This window comes from Cherax quadricarinatus, chromosome 36 (genome assembly GCF_038502225.1).
Source record: "Cherax quadricarinatus isolate ZL_2023a chromosome 36, ASM3850222v1, whole genome shotgun sequence".
NCBI classification, from domain to species: Eukaryota; Metazoa; Arthropoda; class Malacostraca; order Decapoda; family Parastacidae; genus Cherax; species Cherax quadricarinatus.
The window spans coordinates 7,519,344-7,537,937 of NC_091327.1; the positions used below are offsets into that span (position 1 = coordinate 7,519,344).

The 18,594-nt window shown below is 39.8% G+C and overlaps 1 protein-coding gene across 3 annotated transcripts in view; it reads right to left on the minus strand.

Moving 5' to 3' along the window:
• The window catches only part of LOC128691316 (tRNA (uracil-5-)-methyltransferase homolog A), a gene marked incomplete at its 5' end in the record, with an annotated part of 224,772 nt that overhangs the window by 3,903 nt on the left and 202,275 nt on the right, over positions 1-18,594 (minus strand). Inside the window, 1 exon segment of one of the 3 annotated variants that reach the window (XM_070091680.1) lies at positions 1,476-1,553. In XM_070091680.1, the coding sequence (XP_069947781.1) occupies positions 1,479-1,553 (75 nt within the window). 3 annotated transcript variants of the gene reach the window in all.

Sequence of the window (18,594 nt, forward strand, 5' to 3'; positions counted from 1 at the left end):
CTGCAGCCAGAAATGACTGTGGCAGCCCATGTGTGTATTACAATATAACAACCTTGTATCATTAGTTTGTTATAAAATGAAATTGGTGTAATATTCGTCTACAAAAACAAAACCTACTTCAGGATGTCATAACCCTAAACAGAACATAATAGTATGGAATACTGCCACAGCCAGAAATAACTGTGGCAGCCCATTCATGAAACTACTTAAGTTGAAAGAGAAATACCTACGTAAGCATTGTATTAGAACCTACTTTACAGTAAACTTTGACCAGCCAGTCAAAATAAAGCAGGTTCCAATCTGGGGTGACAGTGACAGTTTCCAATATGAGCAGTTACACCTATAAATACTTAACACCCTTTAATTTTATCATGGGAAATACAATGCTTTTCACGAGCTGGCAATCAAAAGCATGGCCAACGAGTATGTATATCTGAGCAAATAATTCTTTAAGAGGTAAAATAAAATATTTAGGCAAAACAAAGTAAATTTTCTGTTTACTGCACATCTTAGAAAAACAAAAAACTAACTTTAAAAAATATGCTGTATTGTACATGAATACCTTTATAAAGATTATAAGACAATCTTTGAAAATAAATGCAACAAGCATTAGCCTTTATTAGCATTTATCACATTAGCCTTTAGGCTTCCTATTCATAAATGAATGCATATTCATAATGAATGCATAATGCATATTCATAAATGAATTCATAAATAAGTGTGTTTTGCAATCTCTTTAAAATTACCCTTAATGTGAGGAATAAAATCTTAAATAATGATTTAGTTTAAAACCACTCTAAACTAAGCTAATTTTAGTGTTTGTTCACAAAAGTTTCTCACCAGACTTGCATATAACTAGTTTATTATTATTTCACAGTACTGCATTAAGTTAAAGACATATTAAAAGGAGACTTAGGCAAGTTCAAGTCACATTTTTTTTTTTGTATAATTTTTTTTATAAAGAATAAAGTCTTCTTAATATTAAAGTCATAACAGAGCTATCATTATTAGTTTATGTCATTAATGAAATGATGATTACCTTAAGTAATTACTTAATTCATTAGTACAAGATTTACAAAACACTTCCTTTGACTATTATTTATTCTAAAGTTTATATCTTAAACTACTAAAATGATCACTTAATTTGAATTCATCACTACTAGTACATTATCTTTAATGGAGAGCTGGTGTGGCAGTGAATCTGGTATACAATATATTTCCAAAATTAAATAGTACTGGCAATCTCATAGGGCATTATGCGAATATCCAAAGAAGATTTCCAAATAAGAGTAGAGTAATTAAAGCTTGAATTCTCAAGTTCCTCTAAAAAATGCCTAGCTAAAAAAAAAAAAAAAATCACATGAAAAGTTTTCATTGTTATTGAATCATAGTGGTACAAAAACCCATTGGGTACAAGGTAACAAAACCACTATATGAACTCAAGGATAAAGTATTTCAAACCATCTTGTCTTTACCATTTATTCGTCCTTCACCTTCTTCGGCAAGGCACCTTCATTGTCCATCAACGTCCTCTTATTATTATTTGTAGACTGCTGTTGAGTAGAGTGGATGGATTTCACTAATGTCCATGTGAGGCGAGATCCCAAATAAAAGGTTTGACTCCGTATGGAACAAAGTTCTTAGAAAGAGAATTATAGTACTGTAGACTCCTGTTAGTTATACTATTATAATATTACTGTACAATAATCAAAGTAAATCAAGGTGACCAAAACATCTATTTAGTTGGCAACACAGTAAAACCCCAGTAATATGTGGCAGTGTGTTCATGAAACAACAGGTATGCTTCACCAACACTAATAATAAGTGGTTCCAGTTTCACTTGTGTGCCTGTATAACCATACTTGTTGACAAGAGCTCTACCTAGTAGCCAGCCGTGCACCCCGACCAATGTGTACAACAACTTGTAATGTGCCACAGAATGTACTGTATATTGATCCAGAGCACAATACAGGTCCGCCATCACTAATCAGGCAATCAGTTACCTGGTTCCATCAGTAATCCAGCACTAATTTTGGTTAGCATAATTTCAAATTTCATCATTATACTGACTCAGAAATTGTCCAGATGGTTGTAAATCCACAGCAGCAAGCCAGTGGAGGAGAAAGCAGTGACGAAAATGAGGAAGATGTAGCAGAAAGTCTCTATTGATAGGTTAATTATGTGTATTCTAACCTAACAACTCTGTAATCCAGCAAATTCACTAATCCAACACACTACAGGCCCTAATGATGCCGGATTAGTGATGGCCGACCTGTACTCTAAAATACAAGTCAAAAACATTTTCCTAATTTTACAGCTTCCACATCTTGTCAACAACATTCCTAAGTTTTGCTTTATTCAGAAACACAAATGATCGACAGCAGCCTTTTCTTTTATTTTTTTTTTTCAACATGCTGACCCCCCCCCCTCAAAAAAAAAAAAAAAAAATTGCCATCACTCACACATATCACTGTTTTTAGAGCTGCACAGGTATAGCAGCTCAGATGTCACCCCAAACAACAAATATCCTAAATCCCTCCTTTAAAGTGTAGGCATTGTACTTCCCATCTCCAGGACTCAAGTCCAGCTAACTGGTTTCCCTGAATCCCTTCCCAAAATATTACCCTGCTCACACTCACCATGTCCCAAAACCATGCCTCTATTCACTCCTAACATGCTCACACATGCCTGCCCCTTGCACACACAACCTCTTTTACCCCCTCCATCCCTTCCCAAGATGACTCTACCCCTCCTTCCCTCCACTACAAACTTACACACCTCTCCAAGTCATCCTATTTTGCTCCATCCTCTCTAAATGACCAAACTTGAACCCCTTCTCGGCCCTCTGAAATACAGTAGAACCTTGGCACTTGAACTTAATTCATTCCAGAACGCTATTTGAGTGCCGATCTGTCCTAGTACCGATCAAATTTTTCCCAACCCATTTTCTTTTTGGCTGGCTGTTATCACTAACTCTCTTGGGCACCATGGTAACTTATTTTAATAAATATAAACACAAAAAATGCAAGGAAATGGGAAATAATTTCCAGTGAAGTTCCGGCAGGTTGTGTCTGCTTGGTCGAGCGCCGAGCAAACAGCCGACTACCAAACGATTTGTTTACCGAACAAAGCGTTCGAATGCCGAATTGTTCAAGTACGGAGCTGTTTAAGTACAGTGGTCCCTCGTTTTTCGTAGTTAATCCGTTTCTGGAGTTGCTACTATTATCGAAATCTACGATTTTCTAATAAATTTTCTCCATAAGAAATAATGTTAATGCAATTAATCCGTTCCTGACTCCCAGAAGTATTAAAACCAAAATATTTTTTTTACATGAAATACAGATGTAGTACATAAACAATACAATGGGAAATGATGAATGAAACATTAACAGCATAATGCTTACCTTTATTGGAGATTCTTCTTAGTGCATGGGAGATTGGAGGAGGAGAGAGAGTGGATTGTTTATAGTTTGGAAGGGGAATCCCCTTCCATCAACACCTCAGGTACCAATTGCTTTTCTGGGGTTGCTTCTCTTCTCTGTTTCTTAATGCCACTAGGACCACCTTGAGAGTCACTGGAGTCCTGTCTCGCAAAATAACTGTGAAGGGAGCTCTGTTTCTGGCGTCTCTTTAACACTTCCCTAAAATGGCCCAAGACTTCGTCAATGTACATGTTGCCAACATGGCTTGCAACAACCTTGTCAGGGTGATGTTTCTCCATAAAGCTTTCCATCTTACCCCACATAGCAAAAATCTCTTTAATTTCTGAAGAAGGCACCTTCTTCCATCTCTCTTCCTCCTCCTCTGCAGCAAGATTCTGAGCTGCGATCTGTTGCTGTTCCTGCTGAAGCTCTTGCAGCTCCTCAGTGGTGAGCTCTTCTTTACCACAGGCTTGGCACTAGGAGCTTTCTTTGGAGCCATGGTAGCTTATTTAGTACTTGCAAGCACTAAAATGAGTGGAATATTATGAAACATTTCGTAGGAGCAAGTGAGGGGACCTTCGCTCACTGGTAAACAATGCCAGACTGGCTGGGTAGGGAGGCCGCCCCGGCTCACACTGTGCGTACGCGTCCCTGACGAACTACTATTCGCGAGTCAACCTATGATTAGTGAGCCCATGTTTATACGAAAATATCCCTATGATTTCTGAAATCTATGATTTCCGAGAACTACGAAAGACGAGGGACCACTGTACTGAGGTTCTAGTGTACTTTTAATAACTCCTTGCCCAATTTCCACACAACCAATTTTCTGCATATTTACACCACATACTGCCCTTAGATGAGACATCACTGCTTTCAGCCTCCTCCTCGCTGCAGCATTTACAACCCATGCTTCGCATCCATAGTAGAGTGTTGGTACCATTATACTCTCATACATTCCCCCTTTTGCCTCCATGGATAATATTCTTTGTCTTCACAGATACCTCCATGCACCACCTACCTTTTTTCCTACATGAAAAACCCATCCACTGACAAGTGTACTCCCAAATATCTGAACACTTTCACTTCTTCCATACTCCCTCCCTCTTATCTGATATCCAATTTTTATTAACATTATATCCAGAAAATGCTTCACACCAGGAGGATCCTACTTATTTCAGCAGCTTTACTAATTTTGATAAGTATCCAGACTAAAATAATAAACTGCACAAACTGATGTAAACTACTGACAAAGACAACATTGTCAGCAAATGTCTTGATGAACCAATTAAGCAGATAAAGGGGTTGATGTCTAAAGCAAAATAAAAAAAATATATATACTGCAGAGGTGGGTGTCAGTTTTATATAAGGATATGTAAATGGGTAATTTCAGGACAGACTAATCAACAAAAGTAAAAACAACATTGCACAGACAGTCCCACATACACAGTTATGACATTTATTTCAGGAAATATTTTGCTCCGAGTGGCTTCTCAGTATCGAGACAACTAAAGAAACAGGCATATGTAGTAATATAGTCTAGTAAAACAAGGTAGGAAAGTGTGCACTGGTTGGTGTTATGTAATGGCAGTGTCTTGGTTGAGTAACAATTTACTTGCCAAATACTGGGAGATGCTGCCCACTTTTTCTGTTGGATGGTTCTGAGACTGGTATTAACCCTTTGAGGGTCCAGAGTCCAAATCTCAGAGTTGACAGCCTGGGTCCAAGAATTTAATTTTTTTTTTTTTTATGAAATGGCAGAGAATCTTTTTCTGAAGGTAATAAAACAAAGTACAGTGGTCCCTCGCTGTTCGTAATTAATCCGTTCCTGGAGCCGTTACTATAAACGAAATTTACGATTTACGAATCAATTTTCCCCATAAGAAATAATGTAAATACAATTAATCCGTTCCTGATGCCCAGAAGTATTAAAACAAAAAATTTTTTAACATGAAATATACATGTAGTACATAAACAATACAATGGGAAATGATGAATGACACATTAACAGCATAACAATTACCTTTATTGGAGATTCTTCTTAGTGTATGGGAGACTGGAGGATGAGAGAGAGTGGATTGTTTATAGTTTGGAAGGGGAATCCCCTTCCATCAACACCTCAGGTACCATTTGCTTTTCTGGGGTTGCTTCTCTTCTCTGTTTCTTAATGCCACTAGGACCACTGGCAGCCTCACCATGCCTTACCACACTGTGTATGCCGGTACGGTTCTTAAATCTCTCAAACCAGCCTTTGCTGGCCTTAAATTCACTCACTTCACCACTATTTGCAGGCAATTCCTTTACCAAATCTTCATGCAACTGCCTAGCCTTTTCACAAATAAACAAAGTCATAAGAGTATCTCCTGCTAGTTGTTTCTCATTTATGCACACCAATAATAACTTCTCAACCTCTTCCAGTACTGGTGATCTCAGTTTTGTCAGCATAGTTACTCCCTTTGCAACAACAGCATCCTTTATTTAATTTTTCTTGGCCACTATGGAACATAAGGTTGTGTAGGGTTTCTTATACATCCTGGACAGTTCGGCCACACTTGTACCACTTTCATATTGTTCAATGATGGTTTTCTTAAATTCAATCGTATTTCTCACCTTCTTTACCACAGGCTTGGCACTAGGAGCTTTCTTTGGAGCCATGGTAGCTTATTTAGTACTTGCAAGCACTAAAATAAATGGAATATTATGAAATATTTTGCTGGAGCACGCGAGGGGACCTTCGCTCACTGGTAAACAATGCCAGACTGGCTGCCGCCCTGGCCCATGCCGTGCGTATGCGTCCCGGACGAACTACGACTCGCGAGTCAACCTATGAAAAGCGAGTCCATGTTTATACGAAAATACCCCTATGATTGGCGAATTTTACGATTGCCGGGAACTACGAAAAGCGGGGGACCACTGTACGAAATTTGATGGAAAACTTACGAAATTACGCTCTCATGAATTTTGACGTGTCAGCGATATTTACACATCGGCAATTTTGCCAACTATGATTCCCATTTTAGGCCAATTACATGTACATTATTCCGCTCAACCAAATTCTTAGCTATTTTGCTAGTATACAGTGGACCCTCGGATATTGGCCAAATCAGATTTTGGCCACTTTTTTGGCTGAAATTCTATCCTAGATTTCAGCTGGCAACTTGGAAATTGGCCATAGTGGATGCATCCACCCGCCGTGTGCAAGAGTCAGTCTGGCTCTCTCTCAGTGAGTGAGCAACACTCCGTGCATTCATCCAAACTTTTCGTCATAACCCATTGTTTCTTGTGGTTTATTGAGTGTGACTACGAAGTATCATGTCCAAATAATAATAAATAAAAATACATAAATAAATAAAAATAAGCCACCATGGGCCAAAGAAAGTTCCTAGTGCCAGCCCTTTGGTAAAGGGTTGAGAGGGAAGAATGTGCCTTCTTCAGTGATTCTATGATATGTACGATATGATGAAGGCTATAGCGCCAGCCAGCGATAAAGTGTAGCATTAACAGTGTAGCAAGTAAGTTAAGTGATTAAGCGATAGAAAAAGGACAACATTAACTAACTCCTCCAATACTGTTGGAGGTTTACAGGGCCATTGACAACATATGCCACCCTGTGTATCTTCCATCACCCTAAACCTCTGCCAGCATCTCAATAACCATTTTAATTCTTTACATTCTCCACAATAACCACTTTATTTCTTTACATTCTCTATTATGTTTTTATACAAAATTTCTTATTTATAAATTACGTCCATTGTTTCAGTATCACTAGTGGTGTCGGCCACTGCCACCACTATACGGCTTAGGCTGTCAGTGGCCCTGATAAACCCAACACCACCACGACCACTAGTCACATACGTAATGACATACAGTACTTTATTCATTCTAGAGTATATGTCATGTTTCTACGTTATTAATATTGTTTATTATGTCATATTAGACGAATTGTGATAGATAAATAAGCCTTAGAGTTGATATTAGTGCCAACAAGAGTTTTCAATAAAGATAAAAGTGATGTTAAATGTTCATTTAACCATTTCATTGGTCATTTTATTTAGTTCTCATTGTTTTGTGTATGTAAAACTATAGTTAATATTTAAAAAATATATTTTTTGTTAATATTTTTGGGCGTTTGAAATGTAATTGAAACGTAATTTTAATTGTATTTACATTCTTATGGGAAATATTATTTCGGTTTTTGGCCTTTTCAGATTTAGGCTGACCTTTTGGAATGGAGTGTGGTTGATAACCGAGGGTCCACTGTATTACTTTTAATTTATCAAGTGAGCACAAGAAATCCCCCAGTCAACTGTTTCAACTACCCAATAGTGATTGGAAATTGGTAATTTGGCCAATTTAACACAAAGTTCAAAATATTCCAATTTCAAAATAGGGTCCAGAATAAACAATGCAAACATTCCTGGTGCTAAACTAACATTTCTTCTGGTCATTAGTTATGTTTTCAGGCTTTACAAATGAATTCCATTTTTATTTTTTATTCACATAATGAATTTTTATTCACACCAAAAAATGGAAGATTTACTTTTATGCAATATTATAATAATTGTATAAATAATATACATTTGTGAATGTATGTTAGACCCACCAGCTGATGCATATTAGATGTGTGACATCATTTGTTTACTCTAGATTACTATTATTATTATAATAAAAAAGAAGCACTAAGCCACAAGGGCTATACAGCACTGCAGGGTAGGAAAGGAAGCGAGGGTATTGGGCAGCAGAAGGGGGAAGGGGCGATCAGTAGGTTACAGAAAACAGCGGGGCAGGGGATAGTGCGGGGGCAGTGGGTAGCAAGAGATCGAGGTAGAAAGGGCTGAAGGTATCATCAGAGTTTGTGAAGTCAGTCAGTTGTTGTCAAAAAGTCAATGAGAGAGTCTGGATGAAAGGTGGGTCCATCAGTGAGAAGGGAAGGTAAAGAGAGAGCAGCGGAGAGAAGATGACACTGGAGGTAAATTCTGCGTGCTCGCTGATAAAGTGGGCAGTCTAACAGAATGTGGCTGACTGATAATGGAACCTGACAATTCTAACAGAGAGGAGCAGGGAGCCTCTCCATGACATATCCATGTGTAAGACGAGTATGGCCAATGCGGAGACAGGAGAGAGTACTCTCCCAACCTCGGCACTGGTGACAAGAAGACGGCCAGTAACCTATACTCGGTTTAATAGATTGAAGTTTGTTACCGAGTAGAGTAGACCAACGTTGTTGCCAACGGGTGTGAAGGTGGGTAGCTATTGCAGCAAAATAATCCGTAAATGGAACACCTCTATATGAAACTGGTAGGTCATGTACTGCTGACCGCGCAGCAGTGTCTGCCTGTTCATTGCCCTGTACGTCAACATGACCAGGGACCCAACAAAAAACAATATCTTTATGCTTGGTAGAGATGCGGCGTAGCCAAAGTTGGATACGGAGGACTAAGGGGTGAGGTGTATCAAATTTCTGTATAGCCTGTAAAGCATTAAGGGAGTCTGAGACAACCACAAATGATGACACAGGAATAGATGCAATACGGGTAAGTGCTGCAAGAATGGCATACAATTCAGCAGTAAAGATACTAGCCAAAGATAGGAAATGCCCTCGTACGACACTCAGGAAACACTGCTGCGAATCCTACGCCGTCAGAAGACTTAGAGCCATCTGTGTACACTGCAATGGCATGAGAATGGAAGTGGTCAAGAAAAAGAGAGTGGGAAGCTACCGTAGACAGTTGGGCTTTCGAGCAAGGGAGTGAGAAAGAACAGACTCGAACAGCTGGAACTTCCCAGGGGGGTAGGGAAAAGTGAGATGCTACATGAACATAGAACTGTGGAAATTGAAGAGAAGACAAGAGCGAATGTAGGCAAAGAGAGAAGGGATGGAGCAAACAGGGGCGGCGAACAAATAAAGAATGTCTACTAATATCGGTGACCATTCTATAAATGGAAGTACTGCGGAGATCATGAGAGCGTACATAGTAGCGAAGGCAATGGGCATCACGGCGATCAGATAAGGATGGAACGTTCGCTTCTGCATAGAGGCTCTCAACAGGGGAAGAGTGAAAAGCACCAAGGCATAAACGTAATCCTTGGCGATGAATAGGGTTGAGGCTAGATAGAGTAGCAGGAGAGGCTGCTGAATAGATCTGGTCACCATCGTCAAGTTTCAATAAAATGAGGGTGGAATGTAGGTGAAGGAGAGTTCGATGATCAGCTCCCCATGAAAGATGAGCAAGGGTTTTAAGAAGGTTCAGCCAGCTGTGACAAGTTGTCTTCAGAAAGGTAATGTGAGGTTTCCAGGATAACCTACGGTCAAAGAGGAGGCCTAGAAACCTGACTGTATCACGTTCAGGGATACGGGTGCCATAGAGGTATAAAGGATGATTGGAGATGACAGAGCGTCTAGTGAAAGTAATTTGGAGAGTTTTGGTACTGGAAAATTTAAACCCATGTGTGGTGGCCCAATTGGAAATATGGTCGACTGCATGCTGGAGAGAAACTGTAATGAGGTGACAGTCAGCGCCTGCCCAGGCAATAGTGAAGTCATCAACATAGAGTGATGGCCAAATATTGGATGGAAGACTAGAGGCCAAATCATTTATAGCAAGGAGAAAAAGTGTTGTGCTCAGAACACATCTCTGGGCGACACCTTCAGCTTGGATAAAGTCCGGGGAGAGCACATTATTAACCCGAACACGGAAATGTCTGTCAGTTAAAAAGTTCTTAAGGAAGGATGGTAGACTGCCTCGAAGGCCTAAGGAGTGGGCTTGGGCCAAAATATTATACCTCCAAGTTGTGTTATATGCCTTCTCAAGGTCAAAAAATATGGTAATAACCGAGTGGTTATTCGCAAAGGCATTACGAACATACGTATCAAACCGTGGTAAGGGGTCTATGGTAGAACAGCCCTTACGAAAGCCATATTGACGAGTGGAGAGACTGTCGTGTTTCTCTAAATACCACACTGAACGTCTATTTACCAGGCGTTCCATCACTTTGCAAACTGCACTGGTAAGAGCAATGGGACGATAGTGGGAGGCTTCATGTCCCGTAGTACCCGGTTTGTGGAAAAGGAGAACAATGGCAGATTTCCACAGCTGTGGAAGAACTCCTTGTGACCAAATAAGATTGAAAAAGCGTAATAGGACTGCAAGGGCTGACTGATGTAAATTTTGTAGCATATGTATATGAATGTCGTCGGGCCCAGCTGCCGATGATCGGCAAGCTGAGTGTGTTGCCTCCAGTTCCTGAAGTGTAAAAGGAACATTATACTGTTCTTCTCTGAGAGAAGAAAAGTCCAAGGGTGCTAACTCTCTGACAGACTTTGAGGAAAGAAACGAGGGGCATAGATGGAGCCCCTGAGAAATATGGACCAGATGATTGCCAATTTCATTGGCATCATCTAGTGGGTTTGCTATATCAACACCGGCAACCCACAGAACAGGAGCCGGGCCAGGAGAATATTTACCACTCAGTTTTCGTATTTTTTTCCAGACTGCACCCATAGAGGAAGCAGAGGTGATGGTGGAGACAATCTCGCCAGCAAGTGCGTTTAGCGTCACGGATGACACGGCGAGTGATCGCACGCTTCCACTAAAAATCAAGAAGTCTCTCCGTGGTTCTATTGTACCGGCACCTGCCCCACGCAGCGAGTTTCAAACATACTGCACGAGCACAAGCAGGAGACCACCAAGGTACGCATTTCTGAGAATGCCTGCCCGAAGTTTGGGGTATAGAATGAGAAGCTGCGGTTAAAACAGAGGACGAGAAGAGGTGTAAAAGCTCATCAATGGAGGACAAAGAAGGAACCTCACTAAAAACAGTTAGTTGTGAGTAAAGGTTCCAATTTGCCTGATCAAATTGCCAGCGTGGGTTACGAAGAGGTGGTGAATATGAAGGGGAAGTAAGAATGATTGGGAAATGATCGCTGTCATGTAAATCCGGGAGAACAGGCCAGGTGAAGTCTAATGCGGTGGAGGAAGAGCAGACTGAGAGATCGATGCAAGAGAGAGTATGAGTCCGAGGATCAAAATGGGTGCGAGTACCTGTATTTAAAACATGGAGGGGGTGGGTAGCACGAAAAGCCTTTAACTGAATGCCACGGGAATCACAGTGAGAAACCCCCCCAGGCAATGATGGGCATTAAAATCGCCAAGTAACAGAAGTGGTGGCAGTAATGACGAAACAAGAAAGGCAATATCCGGGATAGATAATGCCCGAGAAGGAGAGAGATACAAAGAACAGAGTGTATACCACCTATGGAAGTGGATACGGGCTGCTGTGTAATGCAGCGAAGTACGAACAAATAGCTGATGGTATGGAATATCAGTGTGTAGAAGAAGGGCGCTTTCATTAAAGGTCCCATCAGGAAAAGGATCTGAAGAATACAATAAATTATAGCCTGAGATGGGATAGATAACGGCAGAGTGTAATTTTGGTTCCTGTAAGCAAACACCAACAGAAAAACTGGGAGAGCAACATCTGAAGCTCACCCCGATTACTCCTGAGGCCGCGAATATTCCACTGTAAATAGGCCATGATTGGCAACGATAAAGATACCTGAAATCCGCAGGTAAGGGTACCTACGGACTAGAAGGGTTAGAAAAGTCCACACGCGGTGGCAAAGGAAAGCGTTCAAGTAGCGAAGGAACTGTGCGTTGTGAAGAAAGGAGTTGCACAGATGGAGAAGAAGGAACAGAGGGTGGATCAGTGTCCATTGATGGTTTGGTCTCTGCAATATATTCAGAGATTGCTTCAAGTGTTTTGGAGTTCAGAGATGTCGTATGGGAGACAATATTGGAGATGGGAGGAGGAGGAGTTTAAGTAAAGATCGGAGCTGTAATGGACTGTACTAAGGTAGGGGGGGGGGGGAGGCGAAAGGGTGGAGGGAACTGGAGAAGTGTGGGAGGGGACAGAAGAGGCAGAAACCCGGTAGGTGGCAGAAGAGGAAGAAACTTGGGAGGGGACAGGGGAGGAAGGCACAGTATATCTTCCATTCTATCAAATGAGACCAAGAAATCGCAAATATAACTATTAAAAACACATGAAAAAACACCTCAAATTTGCCATTTTAATCCAAAATTTCAGTCTCAGGTTTTCTCTCTCATTATGCACTGTGTGCTGCAGGATTTATTTTATGTGGTGCACACTTACCACATAGATGTACAGTGGAACCTCAAATATCGAACTTTCTTCGGTCCAGAAGGCTGTTCGAGTGCCTTTACCGAATGAATTTATTCCCATCAGGAATAATGTAAATTAGATTAGTCCATTTCAGACCCTCAAAAATACACTTATAAAAGCACTTACAAAAATACACTTACATAATTGGTCGTGTTGGGAGCAGTTCGATTTTTGAGGTTCCACTGTATTCTCTCATATCTCGGCCCAAATTTACAGCTTGCAGCTTATACTTCAAAGCCGGAGATCTATGAGACAGATCTTGAAAGGGTTAAGACAGCTTTCCAAGCATTTTTGTCAACATGGGTCCCTCTCATAGAAAATTAGCTTAGTGTCTTCCTCATAAAATAGGACGTAGACATGGTTTAACCCTTTGACTGTCCAGACCCCTGCTCACAAGCTTGCTCTCAGTGTCGAAGAATTTTTTTTTTTCTTATGAAATGATAGAGAATGTTTTCACGATGGTAATGACACCAAAAGTACGAAATTTGATTGAAAACTTACGGAACTACGCTCTCGCAAAGTTAGCGATCTCGGTGATGCTTAATCAGTAATTTCACCCACTTTGAGCCCTATTTTCAGCCAATTCCATTATTCCAGTTGACCAAACTCATAGCTATTTCCTTAGAACTCCACTTGTTATATCGATTGAGCACAAGAAACCCCCATTTACCGATTTCAACCACCCAATAAAGTGGTCAGAAATTGGCAATTTGACCAACTTCACTCAAATTAAAAAAAGATGCCAATTTAAAAAAAAAATTCAGACATTCCTGGCACTAAAATAACATTTTCTCTGTTCATCAGTCATGTCTCCAGGCCTCTCTTATATTACTCTTACTTTCTATTTTGAATTTTTATTCACACAAAAAATATAAGATTTACTGTTTTGCAGACTACTGCATTATTGTAATAATTGTATAAATAATGTTAATCCATTTGTTTACTCTTGAATATTAGCAAAAATCAGACATTTTCGCTACTTTGAGTTCAATTTCAAGGTCCTTTTCATTGTGAAACCAATCAAAATCATCTCTATTTGTAATATGTCTTCCATTCTATCAAATGAGACCAAGAAAACAAGAATACAACCATAAATACTATACAAAAATACACCTCAAAGTCGGCGTTTTAATCCAAAAACAAGGTTGGAGTTTTTTTTTCTCATTATGCACTGTGTGATGCAGGATTCTTTTTATACTGCGCACACTGACCACACAGACCCATTCTCTCACATGTAGGCCTACCAGTTTTCTCCTGCTTGATTTGAAGCTGCTAGAATTTTGGAGTATAAATACGTCAAAAACACTGGCTCTTACGACGTATATATTCATCAGAAAGAGTCAAAGGGTTAATAATGTCATTTACAGTTACAAGTATGTTCTCCAGGATGGGTCCTGGTCTAGGTCTTCTCCATGCATGTGGCGACCCTGTATATTTTATCTGATAATTTGTTTCTATCTGCTATTGTTAATCAGTGCTTGCCTAAATCAATATTAAATCTTAATTTATCCAACTTAAATTCACTATTATCACACCATACAGCAATTTTGTTCCAATACTAACACAACACACACCACCAAAGTTCTAGAGAAAAAGATAGACCTTACCTCTGGGGGCAAGAACCTTGCTGACTAATGCCATTTGGGCTGCACATACCCCCTCACCAGCAACCACTTTGTAATAATGTTGGCAGAATTACCGACAACATGTAAAGTAAAAGGACACAAGTGCAACTAATGTGACATTTTTATTGTGGCAACGTTTCGCTTGACAAAGCTCCTGGAGAGTAAAATGTTGCCACAATAAAAATGTCACATTAGTTGCACTTGTGTCCTTTTACTTTACAACCACTTTGTAGTTGGTATTTGGCCCACCACTATCACCTATGCCTCTGAAACGGAATATCAAGGCCCACTGGGATTCCTACCAATCCACCTTAGAACTTTGGTGGACACAGTACACACCGCAAGATCTTGATGAAGAAAAAAAAAAAAACTATTATTTACCTCAGAGTTAGAACTCCAATAACACAGAATTAGAAATCAGAACTGCACGAGATCTGACCTGACACACTCCACTCACCATACAAGACCTGGCATATCTTACTTCAAAAATTCTAATTATCCACTCTGCCATTTTTTCTGGCCTTTGCAACACTTACTTTCCATAAACCATACCCCCGGCAGGGATTGAACCCACGGTCATAGAGTCTCAAAACTCCAGCCCGTCACGTTAGCCACTAGACCAGCTAGCCACAATAAGATTCATCCAACTAGGTATATTTCTACACCATAGGAAGGTTAGCACAGGCACCACTGTGACCACAAATGCAAGTTTTTACAGACGAATCTCCAGCTAGCGTGGCAGTGAAGGGATTTGAGCTAGAGTTCGTCACGGCCACGCTAGCTGGAGATTCGTCTGTAAAAACTTGCATTTGTGGTCACAGTGGTGCCTGTGCTAACCTTCCTATGGTGTAGAAATATACTTGGTTGGATGAATCTTATTGTGGCTAGCTGGTCTAGTGGCTAACGCGACGGGCTGGAGTTTTGAGACTCTATGACCGTGGGTTCAATCCCGGCCGGGGGTATGGTTTGTTTGCAATCGTGTCATTACGATTTCTTGAGTAACATTTACTTTACTAGGTAACCTAAATGATAGGAAATTATCTATTATTATTATTATTACTATATCAAAGACTTTTGCATGATGAGTCTCCTGTATTTTATATCTACTATTCATTCTTCAGTTCTGAATTATTTCTACATTTAAGCAGTTGGAATTTGTCAGTACAGGATGTCATTATATTTTCTAGTGCCTGTTGGGAGACTTCGTTGACATCTCTGCCTTTCATTCCTATTTTGGTAATACCTGTTATGAATAATACAAACTGGCTAGTGTTTTATTAATGTCTGTTATGAAGATGAGAAAGAAGTCAAGGTACTAAACCATGCGAGGTACTTAAGTTTTTACTTTCCTAAGGCTAGATTCTGCTTTGTTTACTATTCTGTTATCTCCACACACACTGCACTAACTTCACTCATGATACAATAACAACAATAAGACAATATCGTGATTAAAACAATGAACAAATAACCTGCAAGTACGAGACAAAATTATGACGACATTTTAGTCAGACTTGTACCACTGACAGTCACACAAGTCTAAGTTGAACCGAAATGTCATCACAAGTTTCAGTCTCCTATATGCATGATACAAGGCCATGCAACTCTGCCTAAAATAAAAACCTATGAAAGCCATGACAAACCCATACTATTCATGAGGTGTTAAGACTATATGGCCTCTCTTCACTTAATGACGTGGTTCTGTTTCTAAGAGTAGGTTGGTAAGCGAATTGGTCATTAAGTGAGGGGCATACTGTACTGTTAGTGGGTTTGTGTCAACCATCTTTAGATATTTTTTAATGTCACCTTTGCACCATTTATAATATTTTTAGTATTTTTTAAATGTCTATACAGTGGTGTATTGTATACTGCAATAAATAGAATAAGAGGAAATCAGCTCTAATACACATTACCTAGGTTTGCATACTGGTTAGAGAGCTAGTCACAAGTGAGTGGTTGGTAAATGAGTACGTCGCTGAATAAGGAGTGACTGTATTACCTATTCATAGTTTGCATCCCTGACTATGGCGAGTCATCAATGAAGTGAGGCAAGAGGGGGAGGGACGCGTGGACTGCATATTTCTCAACTGTGAGAAGGCATTCAGTATAGTACCTCATAAAAGACTGGCACAAGAGATAAACAGCTAAAACAGCTTTTCCTGAGAAAGGGTAAGGGCCTGCTAGCTTCCTTTCCACATTTCATGAGTTTTTGCTTTAGTTACTGGAATGACTAGTGTAATCCGGCACCCTACAGGTCCCGATGATGCTGGATTAGTGATGGCCGACCTGTAGCAGCAGCAGCAGAAGTAGCAGCAGCAGTAGAAGTAACAGAAGTAGCACCAGCAGGAGCAGAAGCAGAAGTAGCAGGAGCAGAAGCAGCAGCAGGGGCAGAAGCAACAGGAGCAGAAGAAGCAGAAGCAGCAGGAGCAGAAACAGAAGCAGAAGAAGCAAAAGAAACAGCAGCAGGAGAAGCAGAAGAAACAGCAGCAGGAGAAGAAGCAGAAGAAACAGCAGCAGGAGAAGAAGCAGAAGCAGGAGAAGCATCAGCAGCAACAGCAATGCCTAAGAATAAGAAAAAGGAGCACTACTGGAGAAATAATGGCCCACAAGGATGAGACCAAGAACATAGGGAAGAAAGCTGAAGGACAAAACATACCTAGGCAGAAGGAAGGGCGACATTGTTTCTACTACTACATTACTACTATTACCTCAATTCACTGTTCTTTTTTTTGTCTCTTAGGCCACTACAACTACTCCCTCTACTTACTACCAACACTGCTACTCTTACTACTACTTTTACTACCAGCATTACCTAAACCACCTCTTCTTCACTTCCTCCTTTCTTCCTCTCTTTGTCCCCCTCTCCATAAATACTGGCTCCCTCGCCCTCATGTGTTAGTGTGACTTGTGAATGATCCAAGTTGGACCAAAACATCGTCATAAGCTTCTCTCTCCAATATGAGAGTTATTTGTGTATGGCAAGAAAAAGTTTTAAGTGTTCAATTCTTGTAAGTGTTATGATGAAAACTGAGATATTAAATAGGCTTAAGAGTGGTGCACTTGTGATGGAGACGAGAAGTTATGGACTTAATGAAGAATAAGTTCATACAATTAAAAGGAATGAGGCAAATATACAGGCTTGTACAATGAATAACCCAGGTTATCTCCTGAAAAGACTGACACACAGGGTAAAACAGCTAAATAAAACAGGAAACACATGGAGTAGAATGAGCAAAAAATGAAGAGTGGTGCACAACTAAATTTCATTTTAATTAATGAAAAAGCCTTAAAACTGTATAAAATAGTGTGATGAGAAAGGAATGCCTGAATGAGAGTGTCTGTTTAGCACTGGCTGGTTCCACAAGTTTACGATATGTTTTTTTTTTTTTTTCAACAAGTCGGCCGTCTCCCACCGAGGCAGGGTGACCCAAAAAAGAAAGAAAATCCCCAAAAAGAAAATACTTTCATTATTCAACACTTTCACCACACTCGCACATTATCACTGTTTTTGCAGAGGTGCTCAGAATACAACAGTTTAGAAGCATACACATATAAAGATACACAACATATCCCTCCAAACTGCCAATATCCCAAACCCTTACGATATGTAACCTTGCATAATATTAAATTTTCTGGTGAAAGTGCTTCAGCTGATCACACAGCAGCAGGTAATTTCCCTGTAGGATGAAAGATATATTACAGAAATAGAGATGATTTTGATTAGTTTTAGGCCTGAAAGTAGCTTGAAATTGAGCAAAAAGTGGTGGATATGTTCAATTTTTACCAATATTCTAGAGTACACAAAGGATGTCACTTGTCCAATATGTTTCCAGCTGGCCAGGCTAATACGCATTTAGAAATGCACTGAAATTATTTATACAATTATTACAATAATGCAGTAGCCTGCATAAAAATTAATTTTCTATTTTTTTTTTTTGCGAATAAAAATTAAAAATGGAAAGCAAGCATAATATAAGAAGGACCTGGAGTCATGACTAAAGAACAGAGGAAATGTTTTTTAGTGCCAGGAATGTTTACATTGTTTATTCTGGACCCTACTTTCAAATTGGCAATCTAACCCTTTCAGGGTTTCAGCGGTACTACTACGGCTTAAGCCCCAGGATTTTTGACGTACTAGTATGCCTAAATTCTAGCGCCCTCAAATCTAGCGAGAGAAAGCTGGTAGGCCTACATATGAAAGAATGGGTCTATGTGGTCAGTGTGTGCAGTATAAAAAAATTCCTGCAGCACACAGTGTGTAATGAGAAAAAAAAACTAACCGTGTTTTTGGATTAAAACAGCAACTTTGCACTGTATTTTCGTATGGTATTTATTGTTGTATTCTAGTTTTTCTGATCTCATTTTATAGA